The sequence below is a fragment of the Xyrauchen texanus genome, chromosome 5 (assembly GCF_025860055.1).
Source record: "Xyrauchen texanus isolate HMW12.3.18 chromosome 5, RBS_HiC_50CHRs, whole genome shotgun sequence".
Taxonomy (NCBI): domain Eukaryota; kingdom Metazoa; phylum Chordata; class Actinopteri; order Cypriniformes; family Catostomidae; genus Xyrauchen; species Xyrauchen texanus.
The window spans coordinates 17,600,249-17,626,109 of NC_068280.1; the positions used below are offsets into that span (position 1 = coordinate 17,600,249).

Genomic DNA, 25,861 nt, shown 5'->3' on the forward strand with positions numbered 1-25,861 from the left:
AGCGTGTGAAGCTGTCCGTGACCACCTATCAACCAACACAGGTGCAATGTCCCCCAAATTTCAGGGTGCCAACTACTCCTGCTCATCACACCTACAAAGCCACTCTACCATCAAATTCCCACCAACTGACCTCACACCCAGCAGAGATTGTGGCTCTGACAATGTCCAAGTGCATCATACCCGCCATACTCCAGGGGGACCACATCAGCAACACCCCACAACTTCAAAAGGCCACACTTTCAAGTCGGACGCTTCTCAGCTCGTCATCTGAGTTACTGGAGAGACACAGTATCAGACCCATGGGTCTTGGCAACTCTAACAAACGGTTATTTTCTTCAGTTCCGATACCGGCCCCCAAAGTTTTCGGGACTCATTCCAACTGTGGAGGTAAACTCGGTCAGAAATTGTTTCCTTGTTTAAGAAAGCAATAGAGACAGTTCAACCACTAGTTCAGTGATGTTTTCACTCAAACTACTTCCTTGTTCCAAAGCAAGATGGAGGTTTCCGTCCAATCTCTGATTTAAGGAGACTGAACTGAGATTCTTAAAGAAGCTCCTTTTGCATGTTGTGCACAACCAACACTCTGGTCGGTGACAGAGTGAGACTGGTTTACGAGCATCAAACTGACAGATGCATAGTTTCATGTTCCGTTTGCCGTGCATCACAGGAAGTTCCTATGCTTCAGTTTCAGGAACCAAGCATATCACAGTTCAAGGTTTTGGTGGTGAATTTTACTCTATTTGGACGACAGGCTCATATGTGCTCGGACGAGAGTTCAAGTTGTGCACAACACTCAGCGGTTGCTGGATCATGTTGCCATGTTGGGTCTCTCGGTGAACAGAAAAAAACAGCGCACTTTTGCCGGCACAGAACATTCCTTTCATCGGTACAAAATCCATTTTGTCACATCAATTCTGTACTGTGCATTGCACAGTTACTGCAGTTTTGGGTTTCGTCCAGGTCTTTTGGAAAATGGCAGTCTTTTTCACCCTTAAGGTCTATGTGGCAGCCATTTCAGTGCACCACTCACCTGTTGGGGGCTCATCTCTGGGTTCCCAAAGTTTGATTTGCAGCTTCCTTAACTCTTTCCCCACCAGCGTTTTTTAAAAAAAGTTGCCAGCCACCGCCAGGGTTTTTGACGATTTTCGCTAAACTTTAATGGCCCGCAGAATACTTTCTTCCATGAATATATGAAGATGCTATATATCACAATAAAGATCTGAGCCTCTGCTTTTAGGCAAAAAAAAAAAGATTTTATTTTATCTTCATTTGTTCTTTTTTTATTGCGACTTGAACAGAGGTCGGTTTTGTCAAAAAACAACATTTCAGACAAAAAGCTGATAAAAAAGCATGTTTATGTCTGATATTTTGAGCTTCTCAATACTCCACTTCTTCATGTTTGAGACGATCACAGTCTGTTTCTTTGATCAAAGAGTTGCGTACTCTTTCAAAACATGCGCAGGGGTCTTCCTTACCGTATAACACCTAAAACACAGAAACCCGGAAAATTCCGTGTTTGGCGGGGAAACGTTTTTTCATAAAACACGGAAAATTCCGTGTTTGGCGGGGAAAGAGTTAAGGGTGCAAGATGTCTTAATCCTGCTCACACTTAACATTCCCCAGTGTGGGACTTACATTTGGTGTTGGAATCTCTTTGTCTACCTCCATTTGTACTGTTGGAGAATGAAGACCTTAAGTGGAAGTTTTTGAACGCGACCTTCCTTCTGGCCATTGCTTCCACTGAGAGGGTTAGCAAGCTTCATGCATTGTCCGTGAGTCAGTCCTGCATGAGATGGAAACCGGAAGGTGCAGGTGTTTCCCTCTGGCCCAACCCGAGCTTCCATCCTAAGATGCTCCTGTACCAGTTCATTAATCAGTCCACTGAGCTGTGTTCTTTCCAACCAACAGCGCTTGAATCCAATGTTGATGGATGTTTTATTTCCTTGTGCCCTGTGCAGGCTTTGAGATGTTATGTAGAGGCTACTGTGCAGTGGAGACAATCTGATCAGTTCTTTGTCTCTTTGGCGGCATTAAAAAGTGTGCCCCTCAGTCCAAACAGAGGCTTTCGTGGTGGGTTTTGGAGGTAATCACCATGGCATACAAGAATGCTCAACGGGGGGCGAGTAAAGATGCTGACTACCCACCTCTGGAGTCGCAAGTTCGAATCCAGGGCTTGCTGAGTGACTCCAGCCAGGTCACATAAGCAAATAAATTGGCCCAGTTGCTAGGGAGGGTAGAGTCCTCGTTGTCGGTATAAAGTGGTTCTCGCTCTCGATGGGGAGTGTGGCAAGTTATGCGTGGACGCCGTGGAGTATAGCGTGAAGCCTCCACATGTGCTATTTTTCCGCGGTAACATGCTCAACAAGCCACATGATAAGATGCGTGGATTGATGGTCTCAGACGCTGAGGCAACTGAGAACCATCCTCCGCCACCCGGATTGAGTCAATATGCCACCACGAGGACTTAGAGAGCATTGAGAGCACTTAGAGAGCATATCCTGCCTCGGAATTGGGGAGGAAAGGGGAGAAAAAAAAAAAAAAGAAAAAAGGCGGCTCAACGCCCCTTGCCTTACACATAAAAAAAAAAATAGTGAAAATAAACATAAGAACCGATGTGCACCGTTTCATTTCCTCTGCTATTTATCCTGCCTCATTTAAACTTTCGCCTCACACCGCAACACATCATGCGTGAGCAGCACAAAGCGTTGTTGTCAGGTGTGCTTATCTAAACAAGGTCATTCTTGCATGCGCACCAGTTTCAAATGAGTGACGAGGCGAATTAACATTTCAGTTTTGGTCTGTTCCTCACAAAACACTATCATATGGCTTCAGAAGAATTTAAATCTAAGGCACGAGTGTTATGGGCAACTTTAATTGCGATTTTATGTGTGCTTTCGGAGCTTGGACAGCCACGAACACGATCCTCTCATCGCTCAATCTTGTGTTTCACAGATGAAAAAAGTAATAACGATTTTGAATGATGAGTAAATGATGGTGGAAAGGTCTGTTTTTATTCAAGTTTATAAGTATCATTAATCAAGAGCAAATTATTGTACAGAGGTCCTGACCTGACAGAAACAGCGTGTAGATGGCGCTGTCATGTGATACTTATTACTTTTTCAGTGCTGCTGGATGCAACAATCACAGTCAAATCATCTAAAAAGTAAAATTATTACTTTTATAGAGAATGCTGAAGCTTATTTCCATTCATAGGTATGCAAGTATCAGTTATTATTAAAAAACTATTCTAGAGTAAAATTGTCTCCAATAAGTTATAAATTAATGGAGAATTTGGTTTTCTGAGAGGCCAAGCACCCCCTGGAGGAAGAAAACTTTGTGTCTCTTGCAATACAGTCATTGGCTGACAACATTTGGAATTAGCATGTCTTCATTTGCATTAATATAATTTTTTTTATTATTATTATAATTATTATTTTGAAAGATTATAGGCATTATTAAAACTTTTTTTATGTATTTACATAACCTAGTGACAAAAATTTATTAATTTAGATAATTTTTTTAGTTAAGTATAACTTTTCATTCAGTTTTCATTGTATTTTTAAATAAAACCTTTTTTGTCAAATGTAGATTAAATGTAGTTTAATCTTTTAAAATCATAAAAACAAAATTATTTTCGATTATATTATTTTGGAGGGAGGGTGACCCGAAAAAATTGAGATCCACTGTTTATGGTATTTGTAAAGTAACTGAATGGGGATTAGCTTGATTATTGTCTAAGCAAGGACAAATAGCATACTTGCAGGGACGATGAACTCCTTATACAGCTCGTATGTCATTAGAGGCTCTGGAAGGCTCCTTGAGAGAGAGGGAGAGATTTATTGGCATTATTGGGCATTATTGGACACTATGATTAATGTGGCAGATCGCTGCAAGAAATCACACACACACACACACACACACACACACACACACACACACACACACACACAGTGATAACAAAGTTCATCTGAAGGTACTTTCACTCAAACTCTGGCAGATTTCCCAGTACTGTTACCACAAAATGAGCCAATACCATCAGGCGGTCCAAAAGCCACCTAGTGCGACACATCAATTACAGAAGTGAATTAAAAGCTCTGTTAATTAAATGTTGATTAAACAGCCGAAAATGAGTTTTTGGGTCTTCCAGGAATGCTCCATTGCAAATCGTTAAAACGATCGTACATATTTAACATCTACACATTTATCATTGATACTTTTATTTGAGATTCTAATTGGAGAAAAGTTTGTATACACTTGAATGAATTTGTTTCTCATGATCTTAAAAACGTATTGACCTAAAAGGTTATGCTTAAATTACTGAAAATAATTTTGACGACAAATATAAATTATGCCTATATTTATTTACAAAATGAAAGGGTTAAAATGTTGTAAGGATTTTGTAACGTTTTGTATAAATTATTTTAAAAGTAACAAAATTCTGAAGCATCCCAATTTATAAATCATGACAAGGATAGTTCTCTTCATGAAATGAAAATTCTCTGCTGTGTGAAATGAAAACTTTCATCTGCTAAACACAATTTTTAAGAAAAATATGATAGGTGAGGATGAGAAACAGATCAATATTTAAGTTGTTTTTTTTTTTTTTACAATAAAACTCCACTTTCACTTTGGTAATGTCTGATGTCTTTTTTTGATTTGGCGATCAGAATTTTTGTGCATTTTTGTGCACCTACTGGACAGGAAGAAGAATTTAGAGTAAAAAAAGCACACCTATAATATCACTTTTGAAGATATGGATTTAACAACTGGAGTCATATGGATTATTTTTATGCTGCCTTTATATGCTTTTTGGGGTTTTAAAGTTTGGCCAACATTCACTTGCATTGTATGGAACTACATAGCTGAAATATTCTTCTAAAAAATCTCAGTTTGTGTTCAGCAGAAGAAAGTCGTTTGAGAGAATGCAGTGCATGGAGGGTTTGATTAGTTTAAAATTTGTTTGGTCACTAAGTAATTCCCGTACTTCTATTAGTTTATAGTGTCGATAACTTCACTATTATTCTAAAATGTAAAAAATACTGATATTGAAAGAATAAAAAAAAAAAAAAAAAAAAAAAAAGGGTGGCCAAATTTTTTACTGGTACTGTATAATGGAAGAGGTCAACAAGTTTATTTATGAGTGTACAGACTTGAGGTTATTGTCCTTTCCTAGCAGTCTAAAGACTGCCAAAAATGTTAATATTAAACAATGAAGTTCCTTTTAAAACAACAGAGATTGGCTTGTGGCCTCATACAACTGAAATGGCATGATGTATTATTATGTTATATGACAATCAGCCCATGAACGTAACATACTGTACTTGTTCACACATACAAATGAAATCGTTTTATACCTGCAAACAGAAAAATGTGCAAGTATTTACTCACCTCAGGTAAAGTTTTAAAGCACTGGTGATTGTTTTTACATCCCATTCCTCACTGGCAGCTAAATCTACTTCACTGCTCTTCTCATCTAAAAATCAAAAACATTAAAGAATTTAAGTTCAAATGACTGAATCAGGGATGCCTATGTGCTGAATAAATCCAGATTATGATGCACTGTACAATTACAATGAGTGACAAATAGGGAGAGAGGGCTGATTGGTGGTCAGGGTGTGGACGACGTGGGGGGCAGACATCTGGAGAATTGATTTATTCAGTTTATTTTATTCATCTTCTACACCTTCACGTAGTACCACAGTTTGCCTAGGGGTTTCTGGACTCAGTAAATATTTTTCTGCTAGGAAGATGGCCAAAGTGTATGCGGATGTGTGTAAAACGATCCTCTTTGAGTGTGTAACTCCAGGGCTTTAACACTCAGCCAAAGCATTCACTAACAAATACCTCTCTGTCTGGCTAACTGTTGGTAATGTCTTAAGTTACTCATGCACAGCACAACACTTTAAAACAGTTAATTCAGTCTTGATCGAAACAGAGTAATCATTTGGAAAGATTTTGTGCCATTTCAATAGCAAAAATATTCCCTGCCTTACTTTACAGGTGTTACGGTACTTTTTTACTTGCTACAACCAGCTCTAAACATACCAGTAATGACAATGGGACACCACTATTTAATACTCCAGTGAGAAACGGACATATTTACATTTTGTAACTCCAAAATTGTTGATGACATAAACAACAGTGAAGCGATTGAGTGAGATACTATGTGTGTGTGTGTATATATACTGCTGAAGTCAGAAGTTTGCATACACTCAGGTTGAAGTCATTAAAACTCATTTTTTAACCACTCCACAGATCTAATATTAGCAATCTACTTTATGCATGAGACGAGTAATTTTTCCAACAATTGTTTACAGACAGATTGTTTCACATATAATTGACTATATCACAATTCCAGTGGGTCAGTAGATTACTTACACACACACACACACACACACACACACAACTGTGCCTTTAGGCAGCTTGGATAATTCCAGAAAATGTCAAGCCTTTAGACAATTCGCTTCTGATAATCGTGTACTGAATAGTACCAGACCGATTTATTGGTCAAACACGAGAGCATCTTTTTGCAGCTCAGCAGACAACGGTGCGGTGATGGATTGTGTCTGCTGATTGTAGAATTTCTACAAGAACTGCCATAAAAAAGCCAGACTACAGTTTGCAAGCGCACCTGGGGACAAAGATCTTACTTTTTGGAGAAATGTCCTCTGATCTAATGAAATTTTTTTTATAATGTATGGCCATAATGACAATCGTTATGTTTAGAGTAAAAACGGTGAGGCTTGCAAGCAGAAGAACACCATTCCAAACGTGAAGCATGGGCATGGCAGCATCATGTTGTGGGGTGCTTTCCTGCTGGAGGGACTGGTGCACTTCACAAAACAGATGGCATCACGAGGAAGGAAATTTATGTGGATATATTGAAGCAACATCTCAAGACTTCATCCAGGAAGTTAACGCTTGGTCGCAAATGGGTCCTCCAAATGGACAATGACCCCAAGCATTCATACAAAATTGTGGAAAAATGGCTCAAGGACAACAAAGTCAAGGTATTGGAGTGGCCACCACAAAGAAAATCTGATAGAAAATGTGTGGGCAGAACTGAAAAAGCATGTGCGAGCAAGGAGGCCTACAAATCTGACTCAGTTACACCAGTTCTGTCTGAAGGAATGGGCCACAATTCCAGCAACTTATTATGTGAAGCTTGTGGGAGGCTACCCAAAATGTCTGACCCAAGTTAAATAAATTATTATTGTATGTAATCTTCTGACCCACTGGGAATGTGATGAAAGAAATCTGACTTCAACTGTATCTTTATATACACAGTACAAATAGAAGAGAGCAGAAATAGTTGTTACACGTGGAGGTTGTCACAAGGGCTATGTCTCAGTAACAATAAGATTTGGAGTCAAAAGTTAAACTGCACAAAGGTGTGTTTCGTCTGGCAGAGGTTGTGTGTGTTGGTTTCAAACACCTAGTTCAAAACCCTCTTAATTTAGAATAATTTGAGTGAATTCTACCCTTGGAAGTACATTTTTACTATAAATATTTTTTTTGATATAGTTCTAGCTTAACAGTTTTTTCTAGATTCTGTTTTCTAGAGTTTCACTTTATTCTACATCATCAGTAAAAAAAAACAAAAAATCAAAGTTTAATTGTACAGATTGCAAAAATGACAGAATGGGATGCTCATTCAATCAATCAGAGCAGTACTTGGATGGTGCTCAGAGTCACAGTGTTTTTGCTTTTGGGTCATACTTATAGTTGTATCTGCATATTTACAATGGAATGTGATAAAGTATTTTACTTAAAACAAATAAATAATAAAAATAAATAAATACACATCACTTTTAAATAAGGAGAGCATATAGATATAATCCAGAGACTGGGCTCCCTGATTGTAAAACCACATGCAAAACCCTTGCAGCACCTGTGAATGAAATTTAAAAATGAGAGGGGTGGTATTGTTGTGCTCTAGATATTTCACAACTTTTTAGTGAATGAGCCAACTACAAAGGGCTCAGGCTGTTCTCAGATGAGGACAGGATCCATATAGTGTTAATGGCTATTAGACTGCAGTGGCTGAGTTCATGTAGCAGCAGGGGCTCAGGCAGCCTGCCGACTCAACATGTCGCTTAGCATTCAGGGCAGAGAGATAGCAGCTTGTGGTATGACCACAGAAGGAAGAAAGAAAGAAAGAAGCAATTATTAATATTATTATTCCCTTTATTTTTATAATGTAGCCTTAAAATTAGACTAAAATGAACTTGGTTATTTTTATTTTAGGTACTTTGAGTCATGAATGTATCTCATATGAAATGTATTTAAGTTTTGTTTCAGCTTTTCCATTTGTTTTTATATTTTTTTAACAAACAAACAAAAATGTCTTCGTTTAACAAATATAATATCCAAAATCCACAATAGATTATGACTGCACATTAAATGAAGAGCAGACCAAGAATGTCTATCAAAAATATTTTTTAATTTAGTCTTGCATAGTGAAAAAGTGCTAAGGGCAGTGAGCTAAGTGGGATCAGTAAGCAAACGTTTCAGCCTATAGCTTTCTTCAGTGCTCTTCTTGGTCTGCTCTACATTTCGTGTGGACAGAATCTGTTGTGGATTTTGGATAACACGGCTACAAAGAAAGGTAGAGCACAGGACAGCAGCGGTAGTATAGAAGAAAGAAGGTGATCAGTATATGTTGGGTTTTAGGGAGAGGCGAAATAGAATCAAGAAAAAGCGACAGAGAGAAAGCTACTGGATATCTGATTGCCTTTAGTAATGGAGCCACGTGTCACCTACAAGGACAGGACAGAAAGACAGATTGGGTGACTGACTGGTTTGAATGCCAATGGGACTCAGCAGGACACAGTCTCAAGTTACAATTATTGGGTTTCAAATAAACTTATGACTTAGGCCAGCAACAACTGCAGACCACAAAATATATGAAAAACAAATAAAGCCTCAACTTACCAATCATTAAAATGAGAAGCTTCTGTACCTTTGAACTGACCCCAACCACTCTGTACAGACCCTGATCATTAATGCCTGTAATAAAAAAAAACACTCAATAAAAAAAGTCTTCAGACAACTTGTTCAGTCACTTCAGATAGCTTAACAGTATTTCTATACTCTTCACAGCTGATCCAAAAAATGGATTAAGAAACTGATAGATTAGCCTGCCCTCTAGTGCTCCAAAAGTGTTACTGCATTATGTAAACTTCTAAAGGGTTCAGTTTGTAGTCCTAAAAACCAGAAGAAAATGCTTAAAGCACACAATGGTACCAAAAATTTCCCATTTTTTCTAAAATGGAAATTTTCTAGAAGTAATGTTAACCGCAGACATAATATTATAATATTATTATAAATTGAAAACTGCTAAACCTAAAGGGACCAATTATACAAGTTATACACACCTATATACTGACGCTTTTCATTTTTTTTTTACTTTATTTAGGATATGATGTTCATTTATTAAAAGATTTTATGGGTGGATACCTCTGGACTCAATGGCATTTATTGAATTTTTCACAAAGTTTATCCCCACGTCATCCAGCTGGGCATCAACTACAGAAACACACAAATATCACACAACTGTGTCACAAACACTAAACCCATATCTGCATTATTATTACAATTTGTAGCTCTGTTATAACACAATAATCTTTATTTCTAATTATCATATCATACTTCGAGTTTACTCACTTCCTCTTTCTCTTGAATGTGTCCTGTTGAGATACTGCATCTGTGTGTCAAAGATAAATATCAGAAAACCCAAACCAGACCAACTTACAAAACTTTAAACAACTTTACTATTACAAAACAAGAGACTAATACTGTTAATAGTAACTGTTTGAAGCATAGTTCTAATGCAATTATGTATTAAAAAGTATCTATAGAGGGTTTAGTCAATTGTGTTGAAAATCCAAAAAAATTATTCTATTGAAGTTTTTGGGTTTATTTCAGGTAAAGTGATTTATCAACGCACTGGGTCCTTTCCTCCCATCGCATGCATCCAGAATCTGTGGTCATCTTCTGAAAGTGCTTGGACAGTCACCACTGTGCCTGGTCTAGAAAAATAAACACAAACTCTGTTTGTTGCTATATATATATATATATATATATATATATATATATATATATATATATATATATAATAAATAAATCAACTGCAAGATGCTGTGATCTTTTTGAAAGACATTGAACAATCCAAAAACCATTACAAATATTTTTTTTTTTTTTTTGTATAGTGCTTTTCACAACACACATTGTTTCAAAGAAGTTATACAGAAAACGTTGCTGGAACAGAAAATTATTCTGTAATATCGTTAAGTTCTCATTGAGCAGTTTAAATGAAAACATCAATAAAAATCATGCTTTAAAAATGATTAGTCTTTAGGCCCCCAGTGAACAAGCCACTGTGGCAAGTAACCTAAACCTACATAAGATTGCTAGAGGATCCACATGATATTGTGCCCAGGCTGGTTTTGGCTGAAGGCTTTAATTAATGATGTCTCTGAGTGTATCCTGGGTGATCAAAATATTTATATTTCCTTTTCCTCTACCCAATCCACTGACATACCAGAGGCAGCATCAATTAATCTCACTTGCGAGAAATCTCGCACTCTCAAATGAGCCTCTCTAAGGGAAGGTTCTTCAGAGCTATATTCCTATTGTTTTTCCTGTATTTATTTAAATGTTTACATTACTAATATTATAAAATGTTGTTTTATTAAAATAATTTATTTGAATAGTTTTATTATAAACATGTAAAATGAACGCTTAAGAGTTAAAGTTGAAGAAACAATTTTTTTTTTTTCTTGAACCATTCAAGTATTGGGCAATCATAAATGACTGATGATGATATTTGCATATGATGATGGCATTAAAAAAAGGATATTTGCTGTTTGTTCAATTTAATTCATTAAAATTAACAAATGCAACACAATTCTAAACATTTAGTCACAACTTAATTTCATTCCGTTCAATGCAAAATGGAAGTTTACGTCAATCAATTTGAGTTGGGACTACATGAATACTTTTTGTGGCATTAATGTAGCACTGATAAAACAAGGCAGAGGATTTCAATTCCCACCATGTTTTGCATAGGACTGGATAGGAAGAAAAAGTGTTGAAATTAAGTGTTATTTTATGTATTTAAAAAAAATATGAAAATAGGAAGAAATTTGTTAATTTTTAATGTTATATTATATTTAGTTATATTGGTATTTAAAAAAAAAAAAAAAGTCTGTTAAGATGGAGTTTAGGGGGTTAACATTGTGGTGAAGCATGGCACTTGTGCTTACACTAATGATGGACTTTCACATTCAGGTGATACATGATTGGAGTGCTGCTTAGGTCTATAAGCATTTCTTAATAAAATGACAGTGCAACAGTTTCACTGTCATTACACATGCTCACCTGGCATATACTATTGATTGATTAAACAAATTTATTCAGTAGGTCCAACATAAGAACATTTATTAAATAAACCTCAGTAACTCGTGTTTGCCAAACCAAATGAAATTGAGTTAATACTACTATATTACATTCATTTGACCTAATTCAACTAAATTATGTTGGCTCAATGAAACAGACTAAATCTGAAGGAAAGACATTAAATTACTTATTTAATTTAAATTACTTAAAAAAAATATTTTTTCATTTCTTATACACACTTGTTGTGGGTCAGAAATGCATCATTCCATTTACATATATTTATTTAAATGAGGGATGTTAAAACACAAGCAATTCAACCTAAAAGGACAGTAACACGAGAAGCGATGGAGTAGAAACCATTATAGATTTTATTTTTATTTTTTCAACTTTCTCTTATATTCCTCAAATATGAGAATAAATGGGAAAACAGAGAATGGAAAAAAAAAAATACTAAATATATTTTGGCTCAGAGAGTACAGTGGGCTTTGAAGGTGTGAGTATACTTGTAAGAATGCTTCTACATATTATGTTTTTGCTTTCTACATTACAATTTACAATAATAGCATAACAACTTGAGTGAAATGTTAAATTAACAAGATTTTCTATTCTCTTGTTTGGCATGTGCCTCTTTTACTTTACTGCATGGACTCCACAAGTTTGAGCAAAACCTGATGATTCATGCTATCCCAGAAGGATTTGAGAACATTGCAAAGAGCACAAAGAGTATCTTGTGTACTTCAGTGTAAGCAAGGAAATTTGACCTTTTGTACAAATGAGTTAACACGGTCAATGTCACATCTGATTTGTAACCTAAATCAAAATTAGTAACCTTTTTCCATCATAACGATTTTCAAAATCCCAAAACATTATATTTATTTTGAGGTGTAAATTAAATCTTGAATCTCAAATTTTCAAAGACTCATTGAGGCCAACTGAACCCTAGTGTATGAGAGAAATGAAGACAGAAATGCAGGCCTGTAGGAGACTTTGGAGAACATACCTATCTGTGATCTCTATGTCTAGGCAAAACCTCCTGTCAAGCATGTCTGTGGTTTTGCGGACACAAGACTTAAGTGTGACTGAGTCTGTCTCACCCTGAAAGGATACAGAACATTCCATGAACAGACGATTAGCTAGAGTTTAATCATTCATGGTGCTAGTACATGTCAAATCAACTCTCTGTGAAGCAGTAACACTATATGTTCACTTACAAGCTTGCCCCCTGATCTCTGGTCAAATGTGATCATGTGAAGAATTTTCTGTTCTTTGACAAAAGTGCAATACCGTTTCACCCAACTGGATCCAAAAGGAGGAGGTCCTGCAGAAATAAAAAAATAATTTAATTGCAATCCCAGAGGAGATGCGAACACATGCCAGTCACTAAAATCACAAGGAACTAGGCACTACAGTGTTACATCATGAAAGTTCTCTTGCATACGTTTCTCCTGTATGTAAAGATAGCCCTCACTGCTGATGGGGCTAGTCTGTCTGTACTCAAGCGGCGACTCCTTGATTCTCTTCATTAGCTCATACACCTCAGAGCGCGCACCCTCAAAACGACTCCTTGTCTGAAAGGAAATGCACACGCACACAAAAAGTTATGGACAAAGTCTGGGGAATCCTTGGAACTCAATCAACTCAGTTTCCCAGAGGCTTGCAGGAATACTCATTTTACTAGTCGGCCAGTAACCCAGAAAGCATTCGACTAGTCGGTGGAGAAATGTAAATGATTCCGCATATACCATACGGCATTAGCGGTATTTGCAAATTCAACACAGTGTAAAGTGTGTAGGTGAGTGGAGAGAATGTAGGTGAGAAAGAAAAGCGTGCATATCTCCATTGCCAGATTCATACTGAGTGCATTGTCATAAACGGTGCATGAAATGTCACGTCCCACTCGCTTGTAGTTTCTGTCAGCCTTTGGGTGACACTTGATTAGTTTCAGGGCGGTTCGCATGAATTTTGATGAACTCAGACCATAGATGTCTGCAACACATGCCGAACAGTTTAGTTATAATGTGCTTTGTGAAGGCTAAGCGCGCCAGGTTTTTATGTTTTACTTTCACATAATTTCAAATAGTTTTGACTGTTATTTCTTCTTACACAAAGGTAATGACACAGCAAAAGTGGGACACAGTTTATGGACAGGAGTTTTCCTCCTGCTGTCACCATGTATATATAGAACAAGAACAACTAAAGACATGTGAACCAACATGAAACCCTTAGTTTTCCCACCATCACTACTTAGAGTGAAAATCACTACTTTCTATCATCTATGGAACACAAAAGAGGTTAGGCAGTATGTAAAGCTCAATCACCAATCACTTTAATTACATTTTTTTTTTCCTCCAAACAATGAAAGTAAATAGTGACTGAGACTGTCATTCTGCCTTCCATTTCTTTTTGCGTACCACCAAAGAAAAGAGGGTTTGTGACAACATGATGATGAGTATATGCCAGAGATTTCATTTCAGGGTAAACTATTCCATTAAATGAGTAATTGGGAATTTTAACAATTAAATATTATTATAATTTTAAAATGTTGTCGGAAACAACTCACCAACTGTAGCTTTAACATGCTAATTTGCAAATCACTGTCTCAAGCTATACATTCTCATAATTCAAACCTTGACCACTTCTATCTGATTCAAATACTGCAGTGAGTAGAATGACGTGGACCAATAAAACAGACAGGGGTAGGAAGTCAACTCTCAAACTTCCAGCTTAAAAGTGAAACACAATGGAAGGTCAATGCAAAACAAAGGCCTAAAAAGTTTCCCTTGGAAACCTTGGCACTTACAAAACACTGCTGTATCCTGTCTCAGAAGCTATTTACACATCACCCAGTAGGGCAACTCGAGGGTAGCAAGAGGAAGATGAGTGAAGAAAGGCAATTGTGCCAAATCGCTCTAATTGTGTGTTGATTAAAAGCTTGGATGACTATTTGCACTAGGTGTAAGTGTCACCTGCCACACAGCACGACTACTTGCACTCCAATAGTCTGGTGGAAACACATAAATTGAAGTAAAACTGCACCTCTAGTGTCACTGCAATCTGAGGTGTAATTACTTTTTGGCATTCGGACGACCCGGGTTCGATTCCACCATTTATACCACTTTTTACCCATACTGTCTCCACTCACAAATAAAATTAATGTAAAAGTTGATTTCCTCGTAGTGATTTGGTCATGCTGAAGGACAGGGAGTCAAGAGAAAGATTTGATTTGGTTTGATGGTTATACTACAGCAATATTGTAGTAACCATGTTTTTTGCAGAAGGCAAAGTATTAATGCAATTCATTAACCATGGTATTAATACAGTTATGGTGTTAATATAGTAACCGCGTTTAATTTTGTGGCTACTATGTTCTCTACAAATGGCCATGGCAATAATAATATGGTCGCTGAAGTAAAACCATGGTTAACTTTTGTAAGATATGGGTTAGGTTTATGGGTAGGTATTGGTGTAGGGTGTCTGTGGGACTCTAAATAAACACAATAAACAAGCTGCAGTGATGCTCCTCTACTTTAAGTTAGTAAGTAATAGAGGTGCAAATAGTATCTGCAACTAGCATCTAACACTATCTGCAATTAGTGCAAAGATGCTGCTTTTGGTTGCTATTTACACTTAGTGCAAATAGCCTCTGCCTTAAAAGCTTATTTGCCATTAAATATACTTGACGCAAACACAAATATCTTAGATAAATGAAAAGCATGATGAAAACTTCATTCAAGCCACATGAATAAAAAGCATTCATGTGGAAAGCGGGTTGATACATGTATATTCTGCAAATCTTTATGAGTATGCATTAACAGTCTTAAAAACTGGCCTAAAACTCTGTATTAGTCCTGAAAACCTTAATACTTACATTTTGAATATTGATTTGAAGTGCCTTTTTATAGTGGTCAAAATCTTTGGCCAATTCATATCCCTGATGATAGAAAGTAAATACAGTCTGAAAGAATGCCAGCATCTGAATCAGAGAAAGAGAAAAAGAAGGGAATGGGAGTAAGAATGAGAATGTCCGTTACATGTAGAGTAGATGGGTAATTTCACATGTTTATTACATAATCAAAAAGACACTTAAAGGTGTAAGTGAAAGTTCAGCTTTTTGTTATGCAGTGCATCAATGTCAGTTTAAACATGAACCAATAAGAAGCTGGGGGTGGGACAAGCATCACAATTTATTTTCATCAAGACCTTTTTTTTTTTGAGACCCCTACATTCTGTTCCATTACACTGAGCTCCATCTAGCTGAATAGAACTAGATTACCTCCAGTGGTAAGATTTATGAGGTTAACTGCAAAGTATAGGAGACAAAGACTCTCTAGAACATAAAGAAATAAAATACATAAAATATTTTGAATTAAAAACCCTGATTCTAATATAAGCTAAATATCATGAATAAAATGTGTCCTGTAAAATCACACTATCATCTGTGGCAGCCCTAGGTTCAGTAAACAGGGAGAGCAGGGGAGCAGCCAACACCTTTCTTTTCCTCGTGACTGGTACAGAGAGAAATGCTTTTTGCCTGTTAATCACTGGTTTAAAAGCAGAAATGTAATTTTTTTATTTTTAAAGCACTTACATGACTTTAGTACAAATAATGTATTATTTGATCATTAAAGACTGTTTTCTATTTTTAACTATAGTCCCGGAGCTCGACCCACAAACTTCCATTGCAAGAAGTGCAAACTGGGGACATTTTATTTTTCTAAAAAAAATTTCTAATTGACAACATGCCACAGATGCTGTTGATGGAGTTTAAGAAGTTTTACTTGAAATACACACAAAAACATGACAGAAAAATTATGCTGAAGTTAAATGACAGTCTGAATGAAGGGTCATGCACTCACAGGCTCAACACACTCAAACTTTTTCCTCTCTTGTATCTCCTGCAGCTTGCACACATACTCCAGAGACGACTCCTGAAAATGCAGTCTCGTCACCTCCACTGACACATCTGCCTGAAAAAGAGACAGATTGGATTAAATGTACAAAGTGTACATTTAAAAGGCATAAGTTAAGAATGCCTGCTAGCTGAACGTGCCTGTTTTAAGTGGCTGCCCCTGCCTTTAAAACATGCAGATGCTAGCAAAAGAATATGACTGAATATCACTTTATAATAATGTTGTTCAAATATAAGAAAAACGCCTGCATATTTACTTTCATGCTCCAAAAAAAATAAAAAAATAAATAAAACAGTATTTATTAAACTTAGTTAAATATTAATTGTAAATATGTTGTTTGTTAATTCATGTTCATAATGCACTAACTAATTGAAATATATACAACATTTAATGTTAAAATTGTATATGTTAAAATTAGTATTAACTCAGATTAAGAAATCCTGTACTGAGACTGGAATATTTGAAAACAGTTTGTAAAACATGCAAGAAACTTGGATGATTGGACTTGAGCTGAGACGACATACTCTGAACAGAATTCTCCCTGCTGCTGAGTGAACCTCAAGCTGATTCTAAACAGCCCACTGCTAAAACCATTGCCCTTCAACAAAAACACAAATGTCATTCGGTCCACAGGAACATAATGGCCCACCGTAAAAATGTCAACCGTCTCAAGTGTTTATTATTCTTAATGTATAACATACAGGCATGATGGGCACACCATAAAAGGTCACGTTCTCCAGACATTGCTGGATCAAGCAGTGTAATGTACTGCCAACTCTGCTGATTTTATAATCCCAGCTTGAAAAGGTTTCTTAAATATAGGAGAAATGACACTGCATATTAATGACCCAAAACAACAAAGAAAATCATAATTATAATAACAATAATAATACTAATAATACAAATTATTAAACGAAAGGCACCTCCAACTGACAAACCACAAGTTAGGTACAGCAAACAAAAGCAATGCAACCATACAAGTTTATCCTAACTGCACAATGCACACATTCACTTACAAACACAACACTAATTAAGTTTCAAGTGATGTTATATTGTTATATTGGTTCTAGAAGTGATCTATTTGATCTATTTTTCAAAAGTGTCAATTAACCTGCTCTTCAACACAGTTCAAGTTTGTATTTGACAGATATATGCGCTATCCCAAAATGTTCATAAAAATATGTGGATGGAAACCCAGCAATACACAGTCTCATGGATAAAATTATTTTGCCATAGTTTGCTGTGATTCTCTGATGGTGGATATTACTCTCAAGAATTCATGGGTAGTGTAGTTATTTATTAAGAATTCCACAATTAAACACAATTTTGCAACAGAAGCATATACCATCGATTAATTACTTCGAAGCACATGATCGATCGGTCTTTAAGGGTTTAGAATTATTCTTGAAAATCAATTAGTCTATGGGGAAAATGAATCCGGAACCACACTGTTGCGAATGTATACTTTGAATGCATGGATAAAATTTAATGAATGGGTAAAAGTGTCTTTAAGTTGCAAATGCACTTGTAAACTACACTAAGCAACTGTATTTCTGAATGTCAGCTATTAAACTACTGCAGTTATGAAAACACTGAACTGCTATATTTAAAAAGAACATACTAAGCTTACACTAAACAACTGTGACTGAATTAATCCAATCCAATGAAATCTTTTTTTCTGATGAACTACAGAAGAAATCAAAAATTTTTGGAAAGCATTTGAAATGACATCCATCTTGAGTGTGGGAAGAGGAAAATATGAAGTACCTCCTGTAATTGTGGCTCCTTCTTCTTTGCTGACATGTTTAAAAGTTTCTCTAGTGAGCTGTAGTATTTCTCGGTTTCCTTATCGTACCTCTTTCTCTCTGCCTGGAAATAGTGAGAGAAAATACTAAGTACAATGGAGAAACATACTATTGTTAATCTACAGAACAAAAAGCAAGTTTTAAATATTTCACTGGTTTCAATGTTTTTCCAGCTATTCAGTTCTAAATCTATGTACACAGCCCAAATTTAAGGATAAGGAAGATGATGGGGCGATTTATGCTTGTACCTTTGCTGAGCCGAGCTGTTCTTTTCGAAATGTTTCTAAAGGCTTCATCAAGGTCTCTGTGATGTTTCTCATCTGTGAAAGACAATTTAATAAAATGATGAAAGACATTTCATAATACTAGCTCATTTCATTCAGAAATTGGATGCTTGCCATCACTCAAAACTCCCACAAACATTTTGTAGATTTCAGTTATAAACATCAATAAAGACATTATCATTTTATCACTTGAGGCAAATCAATGCATCCTTCCAGCTGTACGACATGGCTGTCAATTGGTTACGATTTTAAATCAAATTAATGATAAAACATGCCGATTAATCAAATTCATTGCAATTAATAGCATTTATGTATTCAGAGAAAGCCCCTTAAACAACAATAATTCAATATATAATGATTAAATACTAATATTTTAATAATTATAAATATAATATATATTATAAATATAATTCAAATAATTTAAATGCCGACAAATAATGCATAAGAAAATACAAAAAGTGGCTTTTAGAAAGCAATATTAAGTTTATTTTCATAATATTGAACATTGTATACATTCATTCCATATTATTGAACATCCTTTAGTCCACATATGCAATTTAATGTGTCAATATGTCCGAGGTAGACTTATTAGAAAGGCTTTAAGGACTTGTGAGTGTACACATGCAACAGACAGATACTTTGAGCATCTCACTTAGGTTGTGTTGCATCATAAACAGCGTTTTTAGGTCACAGTGTCTAGTTAAATGTAGCTTGAAACTTAGAAAAACACATCTCAAGATTCCTGCAATCAGAAATGATCTCTGTCCAGCTGTTATGAACACAAGAATGCATTCTTAACTTGGCCCGTTACTGGTGTCAACCAAGCCAGAAACTGTGTCTGAACACTGAACAAAATGCTGCCTTCGGGATGCCTCCTTAAAGGGATAGTTCACCCTAAACTGAAAATTCAGTCATTGTTTACTCACTCCTGTGTAGGGCTGGGTGGTTTTTCTGATTGATTGGAAGATTTTTATTTTTGTATTAAATCGAAAATCGAGATTTTGCAGAAATTCTTTTGCAAACACTAAAGTTAGATAATTTGTAAATCTACCAAAGGCTGAATAAGGATGAGAAAACCAATTCATAGTGCTTATCTTAATGCTGCTCCTGATCTGATCAGCTACAAGTGTGTGGCGCACTCGAAATGAACGTGACAGGTTAACAACATGGAGACTGATATTAAAGACACCGGTAATATTCCCAGTACGACTGTACACAGTGTGATTGTAGCTCAGCTTCTTCCATCATGCAGGTGTACACTGGATTAAGACCATAACTGGACTCTGCGTGCTCGTGTTGATGAACGGTGTCCTTTTTACTCATTAAAAAGTGTTTGTTACATGATGGTTGTGGGTGCTTTATTTCAAATCGCAGAGAGGCTATATATGGGAGAATCAAGCATCTGCTGCTCCTTTGCCATGATGATTCTGATAGATCACTACTTTGCTCTGTGACAAGTTTCAAGTGTACTGCATCTATAGCCAACATTTGGCAAGCGATAATTTTGACAAACTTTGCTAGTTGAATTGTATTGATAAATTATTTCACATTGCTGCACTGATCACTGTTAACCACTAGTGGGCGTCTATCTGCAGGGGTTTATGAATTAGAGTTGTGGTACTCGAGTTTGGACTCGGACTCAAGTCTGAGTCACAAGTCTAATTTGACTTGTCATCGACTTGGATGCATTTTTACTCTAACTTGACATGGACTCGAGCCTTTGGGACTTGGCAGCCGAGTCCATGACATTTGTGATGCAATGTAAAAATTTAGAAAATTAATGAACACCTCTGTTAGCATGCAGCCGTATTAGCCCCTGAAGTCTTAGACATAGCCAGACTTGTTTCACTGTGGTTAAGCAACACACACACACACACACACGCGCACACGCACACGCACACGCATGCACACACACTCATCAGTCAACCAATTTGCTTGAATGTTACTACAGACACTACTGTATTACATCGACTACCGAGGTGGCTGACACGACGAAAACATAAAGCAGAGTATGTATCCAATGTAATAGAAACTAAACAAGGCAGTTTCACACGACAAGGGACCTGACCACTGGTAAAATTGCGTGTGCCGTTTGTGCAGCCAAGATGGTGCGATTTCATCGTGGTGAAAATCTTAAAATCCAGAACTTGAGTCTAGTCTCCCAAATAAATGTCTCACAGTTCACTAAAAACAGCATATCAAAATAAAAATACATAAAATTTGTATTAATATTGGATATTACGTCTTTTTGTAAGCACAATGTATCTACACATGTAGGCTTCTGTGGTCTCTTGTGGTCCACGCAGTGTGTCAGCTAGAAATGATCTATAATAGCTTGATGAAATAACAGTGTAACTTTTTAAATATTTAAGGAAAAAAGTGTTACTGCTAAAGCAGACAGCAACTAAACAGATACACAGCACCTATTTATTATTGATGGACTATTTTCAAAAGCATTGACGAGCTGCTTAAAATACATTATTTTACAGCATTTGTCCACCATTCACAACATTCAACAATGCAAAATAAAATATTAGGATATTTTGGGCAGTGAAATGTTTTGTTTATAATTTAAATATAGACTATAAAATAAATGTATTATTTGATGAGAGTTTGTGTATGAAGCAAAACTTCATGTTATGAGATGAATTTAGTTGGTTATGATGATTTTATTTTAAATGTTTATTTTAATTTTATTGTAAACCACTGGGTAACATATGCATGTATTTTTTTTTGCCAATTGTGAAGAACAATTCTGTAAAATTTACGACTCAAAATTATTATTATTCTCCAGTTTTTTGTGGTAAAAAAAGTAAAAAGAAATTTTCTTTGGTTGGTATTTAAAGATTTCAGACTGATGGCAGACCAATTCAGATGCCCCTCAGGCAAATATCAATTAGTATTATTTTTTCAAACTCCTGCGGCAGCAGCTTCGAGATGCACATGGACGCATCAGGGATTTAGGTACACAAGCAGCATGCAGAACTGCCCTGCATTGTGCGGTTTCCCGTAAATTAACTAGAAAATCATGTCCGTGATGACATGGCCCTAATATTATCAGTGGGCTTTCAAGTTACTACTGTGTTAGCTCATCTGTACAGTATGTATTTTCCAAAAAAAAGTATGCAGATAGAGAAAAAAATATTCAGAAACAAATCTCATATAGATTATTTCTTTAGATAGAAAATATTAATTAAATTAAATTTAAATTGAATTGAATTGACAAATTGAAAATTAAGTAGAAAATAAACTAAATTAAAACTCAAAATAATAATAACTCTGGCTGTAATGACTAATCCAGCTTTCACTTTATGTTGGAGGGGAAAAAGGAACAAATAATTGAAATGTCAAAAACGCAATAAGAATTGTGTTGGACAGTTTTGTTTTCATACACCTAAAGCATATGCTTTCATTTTGAAACCTCTTTGAAGTCTGTTTAGCAGGATACTAATCATAACATATCATAACGTATGAAATGAGAGGCATTTTTGTTACGCAAAAGTTTTGAAACGCTTGACTGAAATGTTTCTCGTGATCTTAAAAATCTTTGTTTGCTTAAATGTTTGAAATTAGTTTTGTAGACAAAAGTATAATTGTGCAACCATATTAATTTATTTAATTTAATAAAATGTAATAATTTATTTAATAAAATACACAAAATTGATGTCTTGGACCAAATAATAAAGAAAAGCAGCCAATAATTGCCCAACATAGATGGGAACACCTTCAATACTGTTTAAAAAGCATCCCATGGTGATACTTCAAGAAGTTGGTTGAGAAAATGTCAAGAGTACATGTCTGCAAATTCTAGGCAAAGTGTGGCTTCTTTGAAGATACTAAAATATAACATGTTTAGTCACAACATAATTCCTATAGTTCCATTTATGTTATTCCATTTTGATGACTTTACTATTACTCTAAAATGTGGGGGAAAAAACTATTATAATAAAAAATAAGTGTTTCAAAACTTTTGACCGGTAGCGTATATTGACAAACTGTTTTTCTTAGTTGTGAAGTTTAAAATAAGCTTAAAATATTGATGTTGAGTTTACGGTTACAATTTTAATTCAGATTCATTCGGACTTGGCCACTTTTGGACTCGGAATTGACATGGATTTGAACCCATCAACATTATGAATATACAAACAAATTGTTAGATATACAATGAGTACTTTCTAGATAAACCATATAATTTATAGAAATTGATTTCTAGACAGACTTGGATAAAATGAATGCCTACACTGGCTAAGGATTATTTAGCAGTTTTCTTATTGAACGTCTAGGTTAATTTTACATTTACACTCTGTTGACAACTTCCCCATGTCAGGCATTTGGTGCATTTGTACATTTTCCTTGCACACCTTTGTTTCATATAATGAAAATAAACTGGATTTCTATAACCAGGTAGCCTTGCATTCTAATAAAGATCATTAAAGACAAAGAACACACAATTTGAAAAAATAGAATCATGAATTTATCCATTAGTCTGATAAAAATTTAGATTAAATTTTTTTGCCATACCGGCCAGCCCTGACCCTTTGTTATAACTAGGGCCGTGATGTGTGCAATATTTTATCACCGCGGTAAAATAATTTTTTTTTTACCAAAGTAGAATTCAGTGTTTTTTTTAAATCACCAATTTTTTAATGCATCATATGTATATACTTAATATAGGAGATAAACAAGCAAACAACAGCATACATATAATATTACAACTGACATCTGCAATGAAGCGTATACACAACGGAGCTTGAACAGCTGAACTTGTAGAGTATTTGAGAACTGCCCCGTGCATGATCCCCGGTAAACTGAAGTGCATTTTAATCACCTATATTTAAATGTGTCATTATATATATATATATATATATATATATATAGCATATATATATAGCATATATGTGAGCAAAATCAGCTATATTAACCACATTAATATAATATTATAACTTAAATTTGTGAATCAATGAAGGCAGCAAATGCACAACGGAGCTCTAGATAGAGTGCATAAACGGAAGCGAGCCCTTTCTTTCATGTTGTTTGTTGGCATGAAAAAACTCCTCAGTGCATGAGTTTCTGAATGAAATTGAGATTGTAACTTAAGTCAGGGACAAATGGACATGTAAAAGTTACACCTAGTCGTGGTGTGGATTTGGTTTGAGTTGAGTGCTAAATGCGCATCTTGTGAATGATGTGCCGGTGCGTCCTGCTGGAATTTTTTCGTCATTACAGCGAAAACAATTGGAGCATACAGATAAGTGTAAGACATCATTAGAGACTATAAAGGGTCTACTTTTATTTGTGTACACTCACAATAACAACAAAACCTTATGCTTTTGTAAAAAAAAAAGATAATATAAAGGGTGAGCTTTCAGCAGTCTCGGTGTTCACGAGCATATTTCTGAAACAAGTCACAATAATTAACTGAAACTCTGCGAATACTTATCACAAAAACATGAAACATGTCTAAAGAAAGCCTAAAATGTCTACTTTTAAATAAAACAACTCAAATTTAAAACAAATATTCTCCTGCAATGTAATCTGTATGAAACAAAGTGATTTACAGTTTCTCCTGGCTCAGCTAATTATCCCTAATGTGATCACACCCATAGGCAGAGGACACAATTCATACGCTAATGTGCAGAGACGATCAATAAAAATTGTAAATGCCCCCGAATGTGCCTTAAAAAGCATAAAATTGGAAGATCGCGCGATACACAGGCAAGGAAACTCCAGGATAATGACGAAGAGTTAACATTTTCCTCAGAAGAAGAGCGGGATCCAGCCGAGGATACAATTTCGGATAAGTCATTTAGTTTTACTTACATTAGTTGACATGCTATTTTATATAAACATGTACATATTTTACTAGTGGGACTGTTTCCAGACTTTCCAGCCAGGATTCAGAGTATGGAAATTTGAAATATGACTCTAATAAGCAAGTTTTAGTTACATTTAAATGCGGTTTCGGCTAAAGAAGGCATTTCGATTGTATGCTGTATAATATAAATATGATATGTAATATGATATAAAAATATGAATGTTTAGATTATATTTTAACTAGTGTTTATGCTGCCTCATTATCATCGACGAAGCTTGTGCTTGCAAATATGTGTTCGGGTGTAAATTAGTCAAATGTGATGTAAATATGCCCATTTTAGAAAATCAGCATATTAGAATGATTTAAGAAAGGATCATGTGACACTGAAGACTGCAGTAATGATGCTGAAAATTCAGCTTTGATCACAAATTGCATTTTACAATATATTCAAATAGAAAACTGTTCTTTTAATTTGTAAAAAGAGTTCAGAATATCAATGTTTTTACTGTATTTTGGATCAAATAAATGCAGTCTTGCTGAGCAGAAGAGACTTTTAAATGGTAGTGTAGGTCTTAAATTAAGTAAAGTCTTTATACAAAGAAAATGTATAGTCAGATTACTTTTAACGTAAAACTTGAGTTTGATCATCAAGTCTCCTCACATATATTCTCTTTTGGTCATATTCCTTAGGGGAGGGTCTTTGTCTCCTCAGGTGTGAATTACAATCAATATTCATGATCATTCACGCCTCCTCGCATATGACCTTTCTAACACAAAGTGTCTTACAAAAGTTAAATTACTATTTTGTTTTGTATAAATTAGTAATCGGGATGGTTTTCACATAATTTTGTAGCAAAAAATCTAGGCTACAAGATCCAGTTCTCAAAAGGCTTGTGGACAAATGTTTAGTATGTATTATATGCCCTTATTTCAATGACTTAAAAATTTAGATTTTTCAAAAACCATGCAAAAACGTTATTTTCTCAAAAATACAAACATGTATACTAGTGAATGAAAATTCTGGGTCGAAACTGAAAATTCAGGATGCACTTGGCTGAAAACGATATATACCTATTTTTAAATATATATATATATATATATATATATATATATATATATATATATATATATATATATATATATATAGTGAGGAAAATAAGTATTTGAACACCCTGCTATTTTGCAAGTTCTCCCACTTAGAAATCATGGAGGGGTCTGAAATTGTCATCGTAGGTGCATGTCCACTGTGAGAGACATAATCTAAAAAAAAAATCCAGAAATCACAATGTTTAATTTTTAAACTATTTATTTGTATGATACAGCTGCAAATAAGTATTTGAACACCTGTCTATCTGCTAGAATTCTGACCCTCAAAGACCTGTTAGTCTGCCTTTAAAATGTCCACCTCCACTCCATTTATTATCCTAAATTAGATGCACCTGTTTGAGTTCGTTAGCTGCATAAAGACACCTGTCCACCCCATACAATCAGTAAGAATCCAACTACTAACATGGCCAAGACCAAAGAGCTGTCCAAAGACACTAGAGACAAAATTGCACACCTCCACAAGGCTGGAAAGGGCTACGGGAAATTGCCAAGCAGCTTGGTGAAAAAAGGTCCACTGTTGGAGCAATCATTAGAAAATGG

General features: G+C 35.4%; 1 protein-coding gene across 1 annotated transcript in view; it reads right to left on the reverse strand.

The window, feature by feature from the left end:
- LOC127643434 (rho GTPase-activating protein 10-like) overlaps positions 1-25,861 on the reverse strand; it is a 135,131-nt gene that overhangs the window by 37,883 nt on the left and 71,387 nt on the right. Inside the window, exons 4-16 of the mRNA XM_052126185.1 lie at positions 18,364-18,435; positions 18,078-18,179; positions 16,257-16,367; positions 15,269-15,373; positions 12,839-12,968; positions 12,612-12,718; positions 12,401-12,495; positions 9,950-10,031; positions 9,667-9,706; positions 9,460-9,528; positions 8,935-9,009; positions 5,389-5,473; positions 3,758-3,816 (exon numbers count right to left, since the gene is read on the reverse strand). Coding sequence (XP_051982145.1) covers positions 3,758-3,816; positions 5,389-5,473; positions 8,935-9,009; positions 9,460-9,528; positions 9,667-9,706; positions 9,950-10,031; positions 12,401-12,495; positions 12,612-12,718; positions 12,839-12,968; positions 15,269-15,373; positions 16,257-16,367; positions 18,078-18,179; positions 18,364-18,435 — 1,132 coding nt within the window. The remainder of the gene's footprint in view (positions 1-3,757; positions 3,817-5,388; positions 5,474-8,934; positions 9,010-9,459; positions 9,529-9,666; positions 9,707-9,949; positions 10,032-12,400; positions 12,496-12,611; positions 12,719-12,838; positions 12,969-15,268; positions 15,374-16,256; positions 16,368-18,077; positions 18,180-18,363; positions 18,436-25,861) is intronic.